Source organism: Vulpes lagopus, chromosome 5, assembly GCF_018345385.1.
Source record: "Vulpes lagopus strain Blue_001 chromosome 5, ASM1834538v1, whole genome shotgun sequence".
NCBI classification, from domain to species: domain Eukaryota; kingdom Metazoa; phylum Chordata; class Mammalia; order Carnivora; family Canidae; genus Vulpes; species Vulpes lagopus.
In genome coordinates, this window is record NC_054828.1 from 53493119 (window position 1) to 53507620 (window position 14502).

The following is a 14502-nucleotide window of genomic DNA, read 5'->3' on the forward strand; positions in this document are numbered from 1 at the left end:
ACCTGCAGGGCTCAGCAGGGGCCTCTCCCCGCCTCACCGCGTAGCCCCAGCTCCGCACACACCTGCAGCCTGGCTGCCTCCTGGCGAAGCAGGGCGTCCGGCTTCCTGCAGCCCCTGACACAGCGGCGCTGGCCGGTGCAACAAGCTGGCGGCAGGAACCCAGCGGCCGGCACCTTCTGCTGTGGGCACTCGGGTAGGAGGGCGACAGGCACCGGCCTGGGGAACTCAGGCAGCAGGGAGCTGGGCCGCGGGGCACAGGCCCCCCAGCCGAGGTCCAGCCGGGGCGGGCACGGGGGGCTGAGGCCTCAGAGGGCTGCTGGGCGCTCGCCTTCCCGCAGCAGCAGTGCGGTCCCCGCTGAGCTCCAGAGGAGCAGCCAGGACCAGGGGCTGGGACCCGCAGGGGCGAGGCAGGGGCGAGGCAGGGGCGGGGCGGGGCGGGCACCCAGAGGGGGTCCCACCGGACGGCCAAGGGGCTTCACCTTGGCTTCAGGAAGGGTGGAAACAGACACAGGCCAGCAGAAGTGAGAGCAGAATACACACACACACACACACACACACACACAAGCACGCGTGGGGGTGGGGGGAGGGGGAAGGGGGAGGGAGGGAGGGGAGGGGGGGTGAGGGGGGAGGGAGGGGGGAGGGGAAGGGCGGCGGAGCGCCCCGGAGGAGGGCGGGAGGCTGCTGCCTGCTGGGGTCCGGGCTCCTCGGCGGTGCCCCCTGGTGCCCCCTGAGGCCCGCCCCTGGTGCCCCCTGGGGCCCGTGTCCCCTTCGGCCGCCGGGAACTGGTCAGAGCCAGGGCCGAGGCCAGGCAGCCTGCAGGGGGCTCCTGAGCCGGCACTTGCCGGGCCGGGCTAGCCGGGAGTCCGCGTGTCTGTCCCTCCCACGAGCCCGAGTCCGCGCGTCCGTGCCCCGCGGGGCCGCAGGTGGCCGCCCCGGCTCTGGGGATCGGGCACAGGCCGCGAGGGCCGCGGAGCCTCGGGGACCCACGGGCGAACCCACGCTCTGCCCCACAAGGCGTGTGCGGGTGGCGGGCGGGGGTCCTGGCGGGGGCGCGGCTGGGTCACGGCCCCCGCCCGCCCCCAACCCTCTCCGGCTCCCTGCGCCCCATCTGGCTGGGAGTCCCGGCGGCAGAGGAAGAGCCGGGCTTCAAGGGAGGCCGGCGGGGAACACGCGGGGGTGGGCCGCGGTGGGGACACGCGGGCTCTCGTGACCCCGAGAGCGGTGACGTCACACGGCGGGGGGACACGGCCTCGTGACCCGGAGACAGGTGACGTTAGACAGGGGTAGGGGACACGACCCCGTGACCCGTAGAGCGGTGACGTCACACGGGGGTCCCCGGGCCTCTGGAGCGATGGGCTGCTCTTGGGCTGCGCGCAGAGCGAGCGGGAGGCTGCGGAGGCTCCGCAGCGGGGGCTTGCGGGCCGGCTCCGGGGAACGGCAGTGCCCTAGGACGTCGAGACGTGCCGAATGGAGGGGGCCGTTCTCCCTGAACTCCCGTAAGAGGAAGCAGAGAACTCTGGCCCCGCGCCCAGCCCGTGGCCCCCCAAATCCTGGGGGGTCGCCGCCCCCTCCGCGCTGGCGGACCAGGTCTCAGAGGCCGCCTGCTGGTCCACACGGCGACGGTCCGGTGACCCGCGGCCTGGGGCTGCTTCTCCCCGGGGCCCTCCCGAGGCCCAGGTCGCGCCCCGGAGGCCTTGCCTAGGCGAAGCTCTGAGCGGCCCCGCGGCGCGCAGAGGCCCAGGAAGCCACATTACCCTGGTTTAAAGTGAACTAATCTAGGTGTCCCCCCAATCTGTTGAAAATGATAACAAAAGGGAAGGGCTGCCCTGGCCAGGCCGTCCTCACCTTACGGCGCAGAGTGACTCGGCTCCTCCGAGCTGCCTCCCTGCGGGCAGCGTTCGCGCGACCAGGTGGGGGGGATGGGGGGAATGAGAGGGATGGGGGGGTGGGGGGCGCGGAGGCGGCAGCACCTGAAGCCTCAGGGCCTTAGGCGCGCCCCTTCCCTTGGCCTCCCGGGAAGCGCCCCGCCCCCGGCCCCGCCCCCGGCCCCGCCCCCGGCCCCCTGACCGCCTGCTGCTGCGCCTGCGCACGTGGCGGCCTCCGCACGACGCCTGCTCCCCGGGGGCTGCGGGTCGGACCCCCAGGCTGGGACGAGGAGCGGTCCCGGGCCTCGGCGGAGCACCGTGCCTCGGGCCTTCAGTGGAGCAGTAACAGCAGCTACTTCATTGAGTTGATACGAAATTATTTGTATTATAAGTTTGTTTATTTATTTGTTTGTTTTATTTATTTATTGACAGAAAGAGAGAGCCAGAGAGCACAAGCAGGGGGAGCAGCAGAGGGAGAGGGAGAAGCAGGCTCTCCACTGAGCAGGGAGCTCCATCCAGGACCCCGGAGGCAGCCCTCTAAAAAGCTGAGCCCCCGTGGCCCCACAACGGATTTTGATGCAAATTTTTCAGGAGGGTGTTAGATGTGTTTCTTGACAGATTCTTTATCTTGTGATTTTTTTTTATGCCACTGCATTTGATATTCATTTGGACAGCCTGAATTATTTATTTTCCTAACTTTAGAAATGGATGGACTCAATTACCCATAATGATATCATATAATTAGTTTTTAAAAATATTTTGTTTTTCATGAGAGAAAGAGAGGCAGAGACACAGGCAGAGGGAGAAGCAGGCTCCATGCAGGGAGCCGGGTGTGGGACTCAATCCCGGATCCTGGGGTCAAGACCTGAGCTGAAGGCAGACCCCAACCGCTGAGCCACCCAGGGATCCCTATACTTAGTTTTTAAACATCTTTGGAGATTAAATGGAAAATGGTAGGCAAATTCCAGTTTTTATTCAAAAGTCCTTTTCACACAAACACATTGGATTAGAGACATGCTCCTATTAATAAACATACTCCTTTCTTCTAAGATAATATACAAAGCAGAAATACTGGCATTTTCATTTGTTAGGCTGAAATACTTTTTTTTTTTTTTTTTTTTTTTTAGTATTTGATTTATTTATTCTTGATAGACATAGAGAGAGAGGCAGAGACACGGCAGAGGGAGAAGCAGGCTCCATGCAGGGAGCCCGTCGCGGGACTTGATCCCAGGACTCCAGGATCGGGCCCTGGGCCAAAGGCAGGCGCCAAACCGCTGAGCCACCCAGGGATCCCCTAGACTGAAATACTTATTGAAGTTTTTAGCTGCATTATACATTTCTTCTCTCTCTCTCTCTTTATACACTTCTTTTTTCTACTCAACAATTGAAGACGCATTTTCAAAAAACAATTGCCCTCTTAAGAACTGTAACTTTATAAAGTTTATTTTTACTTTCATGTTTTGCCTAGCTTGGATGACTCACGGCTTGGGTTTTTTTTTCTCAAAACATATTTCTCAAAACTAGGTTAATTATATTTGTGTATTCAAGCATAACCATAACTGTGGAGGAAGAAAAATTATTTCCCTGCTACCCTTCTAAATTCTTGGCTGAGACGCCTCCTATAATAAAAAGACACATGAGTACTGGGAAACAAGCGGAAGTTAAATAACATGGATACCTCCTGTTTGCATGAGAGATACCCAGGAAAACTGAGGGACTCCTTGAAATGACCCAAGCCACTGCCTTAAAGCCGCCTTCTGGTAAAAGCAGAGGTTGGGGGAGGGGAAAGTCAGTTATGGGAAGGAGGTTACCAGGAAAGGCACCGTAAACAAGGTCATGCTGATTTACATTATTGCCCTCTCCATGTAGAAGAGCTCCTAAAAATTAAGGAGCATCCTTCTCTCCTTATGGGAGTGAGTAGGGAGAGGGAGAGGCTAACAAATGGAAATTTCCCTTATAAATATAAATTTCTTATTACCCTTTCTTACAAAACGGTAGTATCTACTCAGGTTTTTTTTTTTTTTTTAAGATTTTATTTATTTATTTGAGAGAGTGGGCAAGAGAGCGTATGAGCTAAGGGAGGGGCAGAGGGAGAAGCAGACTCCCCCCGGAGAAGGGAGCCCAACTCGGGCCCCATCCCAGGACCCCGGGGATCGTGACCTGAGCCAAAGACAGGTGCCTAACCAGCTGAGCTGCCCAGTGCCTTCTGGTCGGTTTTCAGAGCTTTTCTATTTGCAGTTTCTTAAGCATAACTAGCTCCAGGGACACCTGGGCGGCAGTCACAAGTGTCCCTTCGTAACCCAGGTCAGTTATGTCACTCCTGTGCTCAAAACCTTTCACAACTTGGATTTGGAGATGATCAGCATGAAGAAATACCCCCCTATTGTTTCCAGGTTTGGGCTGGATGAGTAGCACCAGACACATACAGCCTCTGGGGCGCGGTTCAGAAGGTGGTCGCTTCTAGAGTTGCTGGCGGCCCGCACTGTGGGGCGACACTGGCGACATTTTTCTTATCAGCGAAGTCTGGGCATCGCTCTCAGAAGTGAAGTGTACCCTGCAGACTCCTTCCAGCCCCCTCAGTCGCTAGCCCTGATCCTATCATCCAATTTCTTTTAATAAGTGCATTTTCTGCTTAACTTTGCCAGAATGACTTCTTTTGTTTGCAACTAAAAATCCTGACTTCTTGAAGAGGAAAAAAAAAAAAAAAAAGATCGAAGATTCCCTTTTTTAATATTTTAGTGTCCTTTCAATGCTTCCTGTACATTAAGTATGTTTCTAATATATACACATATATATGCAGAGACTTATTTGCTAAATGACATAATTTTATGCAATTTTGTATTTTGTTTATTTTTCTCTACTTACCATCAGTTTATAAATATGTTTTTGGCTGTTGTAACTCTTCATCAGCATTTTTGAGGGCTGTACAATGTTTCCTCAAATTACTGCTTTGTACTTCAGGTAAAACAAATTATTGTTGGATATTTAGATTGCCTTCATTTTTTCTTTATCATAAATAATGCTGCTATGATTATATTTATATATAAGACCTATTCCAATTTGTTTTTTAAGATTTCATTTGCTTATTTGAGAGAGAGAGCAGAAGTGGGAGGAAGGGAGAACCAGGCTTCCCACTAAGCAGGGAGCCGATGTGGGACTTGATCCCAGGACCCTGGGATCATGACATGAGATGAAGGCAGATGCTTAACTGACTGAGGAACCCAGGTGCCCCCATATTCCAAATTTAGTAGGATTCACTTTTTTGAAATACAATTGCATAACAAGATACGAGAGTTTTTTAGATTTCAAATATAGAGTGTCCATTTACCCTCTTAGAACTTGTATTAATTTATACTTCCAACATTATCATGTGGGCATCATGTCATATATCATCCTAAATGTTAGAATAATGTATATATATGAACCTGGTTGTGCATATTGTCTAAAAGAACCAGACCTAGACACTAGTTAAAGCAGTAAAGATAGATTTTATTCAGACGCTATTGCAATAGGGGAAAAGAGATGCCAGGATAGAACTGGGCTCAATTCTGAATACAATAAAGACATTTTAGGATTTATAGTCAAGAAACAGAGTTGAGGGGAGGGGCATTGGTGGATGGAAAATTATAAAGAGCAGGCCAGACTGAGCAGATATCAAAGTGAGGAATTTGATTAAATACCGAGGTTAATCATATATCAAGGGTGAGGGAGATTTTCTCTTACAGGAGCCAAAGGAAAGCTACCTTCAGATTAGCGACTTTGGAGGATTATTTTGAGATTATTTTGAAGCTGAAGATGATTTTGGGCTGAAGGTAATCAAGACCCTATGAACTCAAGAGAAATTTTGCCCCTCCCTAAACCAAATAAAAGACTAAACTGGGGGTCTTTCTCAGAACAAAGGTTTATTAGCAGAGATAAATTATCTCTGAGTGACCCATGTGTACGCAGGAAAAGCACCTAAGTACCAGAGCTCTCTTCTTAAGTCCCTGTGAAGTACCTTCCTTTCCTCTGAAGTCCCAGACCCCTACCCTCTTCTCCTTAATTCAAGATGACGTATATACCTCATTTTGCCTGGCTGTCTTTGGAATTTCCATGTATTTGTGGGTTCCCTGCACACACATTATTAAATTTTATTTCCTCCTGTTGGTCTGTCTCATATCACTTTGATTCTTAGTCCAGGTAGAAGGACCTTGAAGGAGACAGGAATCCCTGCTCCCCAACACTCTCAACTGATAAGATTATTGATAAAGCTGGGCGATGCAGGTCTGGCAAGGATGGGGGTAGGGGGCAAGATTGAGGCCTAGTCAAGAACAGGACCTAGAGGCATTGGACTGAATTCCCATCAAGGAGAGCATCTTGCTAATGTACATATTTAGGTACTTCTTGTTTTCTACCCTTTTGCACCTTAGATTATAGTTTATCACTTCCTGATTTTAGCTTTAGTCACAAAGACCTCAAGGAACAGTTTTTCAAAAGAGGAAGCCACGTGGAACTTCTAAATTTTGCCTTTGGTATCACAAGAAAGACAACACGCTAATGAAATTTATAAGCACTGGGATCAATTCTGCTCAACCTTAAGCAGAGTAGTCACCTTTAAAAATATGAACTCAAAAAAAAAAAAATATGAACTCAAAGATGACAGCATGAGGATTGAGTAATATACGTTTCTAAACTCTTAAACATTGCTACACTTGTCTTCCTATATATACAATAGATATATATACATACTTCTCAAAACTTTCCCAAGCATAAATATGTTTCAGAGAAAAGCATTCACTGAAGCTTCACATCCTCTGGTTGCACTTCCTAGTTTGGTAAGGGTCCAAATAGGAGTTAACTCAGTTTTAGCATAAAAATCTGGCTGAAGCTCCGTTTTCTGTTTCCCTGTGGAGTGATGCTGCCTGGATTGAACAAGGCAGGAGGGTTCTTACAACGCACTCCACCGAGGGCCCTCAGGGCCTCTTCAGAGGGTGCTTGCCCTGCTGCCTAACCGTACTACCAGCCTCTCGGGAGCTCAGCAAAGAGCTTTGCACAAACTGCAAAGTGTGCACAGGGAGAGGAGCTCTCATGTGGAGAGGCTGGGAGAGCTGGTGTGCAGTTACCACAGCAGCAGGCCTTCACCGCCCACCTGCTTTCACCGGCCACACTGGGAGGCCTAGCAGTCCCCTTCTAGACTAGGCCGCTCACGTGAAGAGGGGGGCTCACTTCTGCTAGTTCACCCCAGTCCCTTCACAAGACAGAGCCCCTGCCTCAGGCTTCCCAGGGCGTGGCATAGCATTGGGGCGCTGGAAAGTAGGGGTTGCGTAGCTACATTTTGAGGAGGGAATTGAGGGCCAGTGGTAAGTAATTTGCTCAAGTACACGGTGATTGAAAGACGTTAATTAAACCACGGGGCATCTCTCTTCTGTGGACCAATGACAGACGCATACACCTCGTGCATTTGGCAGCCCACACCATGACAGGGTTAGCGCTTTTAATCAGCTCTCCCCTGTGTTTCTGGGATATGGACACTGTTTCACGCTACGTGGCTTCTCTCTGCCCTAATGACATCTTATCTCTGGCAAAGTACTTGGCCTGAAGGCTCTCATTCCCTGCCTCTTTGGATGTTGGGACCAAAATTTTCCCAGCTTTCTACTGCTGCTGCCACTGCCACACAAGCTTTCCTCAGCAACCTTTTGTGAGTATAAACAGCCAGCCATTTGCAATGAATTCCATTCTCACCCTCCCCTATAGTCCCCGAGGACTTGGCCATGGCTGATGGCTGTTGTCTCCGTTTGGATACCTAACACCCAGTACAAACTTCGTCAGCCCACTCTACTTCACTGATTTTAACAAATCATTCACATGGACATAACAACTAAAGTTGCTCTACTTCCAAACTCCAACCAGAATTACTGTATCTCCAAATTCCTACAACCTTCTGCCTCCCACCTCCCAAGTGCTGGCACAGTCCCTGCTATTAAATCTGCTGTCTATGCTGTTGGTGACTCAAAGGCTTCTCCTCTTATTCTTCTCTCTTATTCTCAGACCCTCCACTCCGACCTGTTTGCTCCTTTTCACTATCTAGCCTAGATACCAACGATCGGGGATCACAGGCATCTTCACATCAGTATCCTCCATACTCTCGTTTTAGGGTCTCCCCGTGGGTTTGGTCAGCAGATCCTTGATCAAAGAATTTGTTTTGGTTTCATTTCTGCTAAGTAGAACTACAGAAAGTAGAAAGCCATGATGATGGGCATCATCACAGTTATTTTGTTCCTCAGCATTTTAAATCAGATACACTTTTTATTTTGAGCAGTGTTGTATCAAAATCTTTTGCAATCCTCAAGCCAGGAGCCTACCCTGAGGAGCTGATCTCCTGTAATTCAGCTTCATTAAGCTTCTTGGCAGGCACCAGAGGCCAGGTTCTTCTCCGAATCCAGCCTTTTTGTTCCTTTTGACCCAGGTGTCATTTTCTTACTTCTTTCTTTGTCAAACTCCATCTCATCCGAAAACTCTAATACATCTCATCCAACTTTCTGAGTCAAACTCCACTCAAATGTTGCCTCTCTTCTATTGGATTTTCTGACTCTCCTTTTGTCTGTGTTCCTTTTTCCCTTTACATACATGTCTTCCTTTTCCACTGAACTGTGAGGCAGAAGCAGTCTATCTTCATTATATTACCTCTATCTTTCCCTCTGCCTTCGTCCTCTTAGGCTGTTGTAACAAAATACAGACTGGGTGGCTTCAACAAAAGAACTTTATTTCTCACAGTTCTGGAGACCGGGGCATCCCACCAATTGTGTGTGGGCTGATTTGGTTCATGGTGAGGGCCTCTTCCTGACTTGCACAGGGCTGCCTTCTCACTCTGTCATCACCTAGTCGAGAGAATGAGAGAAAGAGAGAGCTCTGGGTTCTTCCTCTTCTTAGAAGGACACTAATCCCATCATGGGGCTCCACCTTCATGACCTCATCTAAATTAGTCTCTAAAGGCCCCACCTCTTAATACCATCACATTGGGGGTTAGAGCTTCAACATAAGAATCTGAAGGGTATGCAAACATCCAGTCAATATATCCTCTATTTCAGAATCCCCACCTCAAATTAGATTAAGTAAACAAAAACCTGGTGGGATATTGGACAGGATGTGTTCTAGAGTTGGGGCACTTGCAAGATCTGAGTCTTTAAATTTGTGTTATTTTGTGTCATAGCCACTAGTCACAGGGGGCTCACTGAGCATTTGAAATGTAGCTAGCCTAAATTGAATAGTGTTCTAAGTATAAAAGATACACAGGATTTTAAATACTTAGTATGAAACAAAGAATGTAAAATATCTCTTTAGTACTTTTCATATTGATTGAATGTTGAAATAGTATCTTCGATAAGTTGGATTAATAAACTGTTATTACAATTAATTTCATCTGCTTCTTTTTACATTGTTAATATAGCTACAAAAGTATTTAAAATAGCATTGTGGCTTGCATTATATTTGTATTAGTGATGTTTTAAATAAATACAATGTGCAGTATGAATATAGTGACTAACGCGGGAGAAAAATATTTAATTTTTTATAATTCTGCCAACTATAGAGTAAATTCAAGTTTCTTATCAATAGGAGATTAGGATAAGAAAGGTGTTGGTGACAATGCTATGTTGCCCCATTATTAGAAGGTTCTAGGCTATCTGCTCTCCCCTGTTTGACAGCCAGCCACATCTTGTGGTGCCGTGCCAGTCACATCCCTGAGACATGATGGTGAAGATCAGATTAAATGGATTTGGCCATGTTGGGCGCCTGGTCACCAGGGATGCTTTTATTTTTATTTTTTTTATTTTTTATTTTTTTCTCAGCCAGCAGTGACCAGGGATGCTTTTAATTCTGGCAAAGTGGATATTGTCGTCATCAATGACCCCTTCACTGACCTCAGCTATATAGTCTGCATGTTCCGGTATGGTTCTACCCATGGCAAATTTCATGGCACAGCCAAGGCTGAGAATGGGAAACTTGTCATCAATGGAAAACACATCTCTATCTTCCAGGATATCCCACCAACATCAAATGGGGTGAGGCTGGTGCTGAGTGTGTTGTGGAGTCCACTGGGGTCTTCACTCACTACCATGCAGAAGGCTGGGGCTCACTTGAAGAGTAAGGCCAAGAGGGTCATCATCTCTGCCCCTTCTGCTGATGCCCCCATGTTTCTGATGGGTGTGAAACATGAGAAGTATGACAACTCCCTCAAGATTGTCAGCAATGCCTCCTGCACCACCAGCTGCTTGGCACCCCAGGCAATGTCATCCAAGAAAACTCCACGGCATTGTGAAGAGACTCATGACCACAGTCCATGCCATCACTGCCTCCCAGAAGACCGTGGACGGCCCTTCTGGGAAGCTGTGGCATGACAGCTGAGGGGTTGCCAGAATATCATCCCTGCTTCCACTGGTGCTGCCAAGGCTACGGCAAGGTCATCCCTGAGCTGAACAGGAAGCTCCTTGGCCTGGCCTTCCGTGTCTCCACCCCCAATGTGTCAGTTGTGGATCTGACCTGCCACCTGGAGAAAGCTGCCAAATATGATGACATCAAGAAAATGGTGAAGCAGGCATCAGAGGGTCCCTTTGAGGGTGTCCTGGGCTACTCTGATGGCCAGATTGTCTCCTGCCACCTTAACAGTGACACTCAGTCTTCCACCTTTAATGCTGAGGTTGGCATCTCTCTCAATGACCATTCTGTCAAGCTCATTTCCTGGTATGACAATGAATTTGGCTGCAGCGACCAGGTGGCCTCCAGGAAGTAAGAGCCCCCTGGACCAGCAGCTCCAGCCAGGGCAAGAGAAAGAGAGAGGCCCTCATACTGGGGAGTCCTTGCCCCAGCTCATCCCCCCAACACACTGAGAAACTCCCAACCTCCACAGTTGCCATCCCAGACCCCCTGAAGAAGCTGAGGGGCTTGGAAGCCCTACCCTTGTCATGTACTATCAATAAAATATACTGTATCCAGTCAAAGAAAGAAGAAAGAAAGAAGAAAGAAAGAAAGAAAGAAAGAAAGAAAGAAAGAAAGAAAGATAGATAGATTCTATCAATTCCATACCAAAATATTCTTGTATAACAATTAAATTATACACATCTTCCAAAAAATACACATGCTCATTATCAAAGTATTCATATTCAAGTGGCCACAGTTACAAGGTGGCATTGGGCACCTGAAGCTGTCGTAACACATACTCAAAAACCTGTTTATAAATTAACACAAAATTATTTCCAATTCAAATGCCCCCATTCCATTATCACTAACTTCTAATTCTTTCAGGAAGAGTCAACATCTTTGCAGTTGCCTTGCTAACCGTGCAACGCTGTCAACATCCTGCAATGCAAGGCAAATGCAATAGAAAAATCAATTGTAATATGAAGTTGAGATTCTTGCAAGAGATTCAGGATTTCAGGAATTTATTCCAAAGCTATTGACAAATAAAATGCTCACTAGGATTAAATCAGTTGACATTTGAAGAACAAATTTTAAAATAATGACTCCATCAGTCTATAAAGGGAGAATGATTTAAGTGTCAAAGAATAACAAGAATTCTTGAGAAAATTGATGAAGAGCGCTGGTCAACCTCTCTATACACACTTTACTTTTTTAAATGGCCCTTTTTATTTTGAAAGTCAAATGTGAAGTATGCTGTTTTCTTGGATCATATAACTTTGCTAAAACATTATGCTGATCTCAGTTAACATTCATTTCATCTTATTTTTCTAAGAATTTTCTAAGAATTAGTCTGTAGTTGCAATTCACAGTTAAACATTTGTTAAATATGAGAAAAGAGAAGTTCAATTTCCAAATTTTCACTTTCATTTTCCTAAATAAAACTCCATTTAGGGGCGCCTGGGTGGCTCAGTCAGTTAAGTGACTGACTCTTGATTTTGGCTCAGGTCGTAATCTCAGGATAGAGAAATCAAACCCCATGTAGGGCTCCATGCTCAGCAGAGAGTCTGCTTCTCTCCTTCACTCTCTTCCCCTCTTCCCACATGCACACACTCTCTGAAATAAATACATCTTAAAAAAAAAAACATTTAAATCATTTTGCCACATTTTATTTAGAATTTTTGGTCTTCCTTTAAAGTATATCTGCTTTAAATGGTCCTTTTCTCTGGCCCCTGGGTGGCTGGGCTGAGTGCTTTACTCTTGATTTCAGCTCAGGTCATCAGGTCATGATCTCCGGGTCAGGGATCAAGCCCAGAGCTGGATCCACACTCAGAGGGGAGTCAGCTTCAGGATTCTCTCCCTCTCCCTCTCCCCCTCCTACCTCTGCACCCCCTTCCCACTTGCCCACGCATGTGTCTGCACGCTCACTCTCCCTCAAATAAATAAATATTTAAAAAATTAAAAAATAAACAGTCCTCTTCTGAAACCAATTTATCCTAAAATACTTTTCATGGTTAAACTTTTTAAATTATTTTAAGTACAAACAGGATATATATACTTTCTAAATTCATACCCATGCAAAAATAAATAAATATTAATAGATTGATGCTTGTGTTTGTGAAGCACTTAATGTGCAATGCTGCTAGATTTAATCATTCGTGAGTTAAGCTTGTCATATATGGGAACAAGCGTACCTCGTTAGGTCTCTGAACATAATCCGAGTGTCTGCTGGTAGGAATACAAGATACAGGCGGTCAGAGAAGTAATGCAGGCAGCAGAATCATAGCACTGAGACTTGCCCAATTAACCGTTACACTACGTAACTACCCACTTTGCCTAACTCCTCACTTCTGAGAAAGAAATGGTCTTGAACTTGATAAACTCAAAGGAAATGGTGGTTTCAATAGCAATTTTGCTGTTTCCTTTGAATGTTCTAGTTCTTTTTTTTCCCTTTGTTTTCTTTTTGCGGTTTCTTTGCTAAAGCATCTTTAGCACATTCCGTCAGTTGCGGTTCCAGGGGCAACTATATTTTTATTACAGGCCGCAGAGGACTCTATGCTTTCTTAAATAAAAATACAATTTAAGAAAAAAATGTTTTCTAAAGCTTTAATTCAGGGATGCCTGGGGGGCTCAGTTGGTTAAGCGTCTGCCTTCGGCTCAGGTCATGATCTCAGGGTCCCAGGATAGAGCCCACATGTCATTGGGCCCCCTGCTCAGCGGGGAGCCTGCTTCTCCCTCTCCGTCTGCCGCTCCCCCTGCTTGTGCTCCCTCGCTCTCTCCTCTTTCTCAAAGAAATAGAATAAGAAAATTCCAATGTCAGTTTTCTGTAAATCAGGCATTATGGGAAATCAGTCTCTCAGTTCTTAAGTTTTGTGCTCCTTAGGTGACATGCATGAGATTTTCCATTTTGTGTCCTCTGATTTATTAATTTGTTTTCCTCCTCTGCTTTAATTTTACTTTATTTTTATTTTTTTAAGATTTTATTTATTTATTCCTGAGAGACACACAGAGAGAGGCAGAGACACAGGCAGAGGGAGAAGCAGGCTCCCTGCCGGGAGCAGGATGCGGGCCATCCCCTGACCCCGGGTCACCACCTGAGCTGAAGGCAGCTCCTTAACCGCTGAGCCACCCAGGAGTCCTCTCTGTTTTTTTAGACTGAAATTCTGACCACGCTGCCCAACACATACTTCTTTTAGAACAAAAGATCTCCACAGGGGATTTTTGCACTGTAGCTCCCTGCCTTGTGTGGGCTGAGGGGTTTTTGCATTGCAATCTGAGCCTCTTTCTGACAAATTTCACAGGTGTCAGATCTGCATACCAGTCTGAAGGCTTTCCGGATCTACTAATGCTCTGTCCTAGCCCTTTGTGTGTGTTTCTATATTCTAATTAAACTTTATGAACACCAAAATTTGAATTTTATGTAATTTTCATGTCCCATTTTTAAATTTTATTAAAAACTTCATTTTAGAAGTTTTAGATTTACATCAAAATTGTGAAGATACTACAGAGTTCCCACACACCTCACGCCACTTTCCCCTATTATTAATATCTTGTGGTACATTTGTCACAATTAATGAACCAATACTGATACCTGTTCATTAGCTAAAGCACATACTTATTAGGATTTTTTTGGTTTTCACCTAATGTCCTTTTTATGTCCCAGGATCCTGTTCAGGATACCATCTTACAGTTAGTAGTTTTAACTCTAGGTTTAGACTCATCTTGGTTCTGATGGTTTCTCAGGTTTTCCTTATTTTTGATGAAATAAGGAAAGTTTTTAAAAAGTATTGGTATTTTGTGGAATGTCCCTTCATTGGGATTTGTTTGATATTTTTCTCATGACTTGACTGGAATTCCATTATTTTTGGGAAGAAGACCACAGAAGTAAAATGCCATTTTCATCGTATCATATCAAGGATACATGCTATTAACATGACTTACCATTGTTGATATTGATCTTGATCACTTGGCTGACATAGTATTTATCAGATTTCTCCACTATAAAGTTACTCTTTTTTTCCCTCTTCCCCATACTATATTCTTTGGTATCACAAGTTTTATAGGCATCAACCAATAAACCTCTTATACTTCTGTCTTGACATTGGCTTCAGGAGGATCTGAACAGGCACAACTGGTTTCAGTAGTGATCCAATGAAGCAACTAGTAAGAAATCACGATCCTTTGCTTAGTTACTGAAACTGATCCAGTTTTTTTTTTTTTTTTTTTTTTTTTTTTTTTTTTAATT

At 46.4% G+C, this 14502-nt stretch overlaps 1 protein-coding gene and 1 pseudogene across 1 annotated transcript; one reads left to right on the plus strand and one right to left on the minus strand.

Moving 5' to 3' along the window:
- Positions 1 to 97: 97 nt before the first annotated feature.
- LOC121490998 lies at positions 98 to 11665 on the plus strand (annotated as a pseudogene).
- Positions 636 to 3703, minus strand: LOC121491776 (translation initiation factor IF-2-like). The gene is made up of 3 exons (XM_041756949.1): positions 3677 to 3703; positions 1846 to 1977; positions 636 to 1445 (listed from the first exon to the last, which is right to left on the minus strand). The coding sequence occupies exons 1-3, from the start codon at positions 3701 to 3703 to the stop codon at positions 852 to 854; spliced, it is 753 nt and encodes a 250-aa protein (XP_041612883.1). The 3' UTR covers positions 636 to 851.
- Positions 11666 to 14502: the final 2837 nt, after the last annotated feature.

Excerpts from the sequence above, each read along its gene's own strand:
- LOC121491776 (XM_041756949.1), bottom strand. The coding sequence starts at position 3,703 with ATGACCTTGTTTACGGTGCCTTTCCTG. Across the intron at positions 1,978-3,676 it reads TGTTTACGGTGCCTTTCCTG|GCTTCAGGTGCTGCCGCCTC; the intron begins GTAACCTCCTTC and ends TAAGGCCCTGAG. Across the intron at positions 1,446-1,845 it reads GAGTCACTCTGCGCCGTAAG|GGCACTGCCGTTCCCCGGAG; the intron begins GTGAGGACGGCC and ends TCGACGTCCTAG.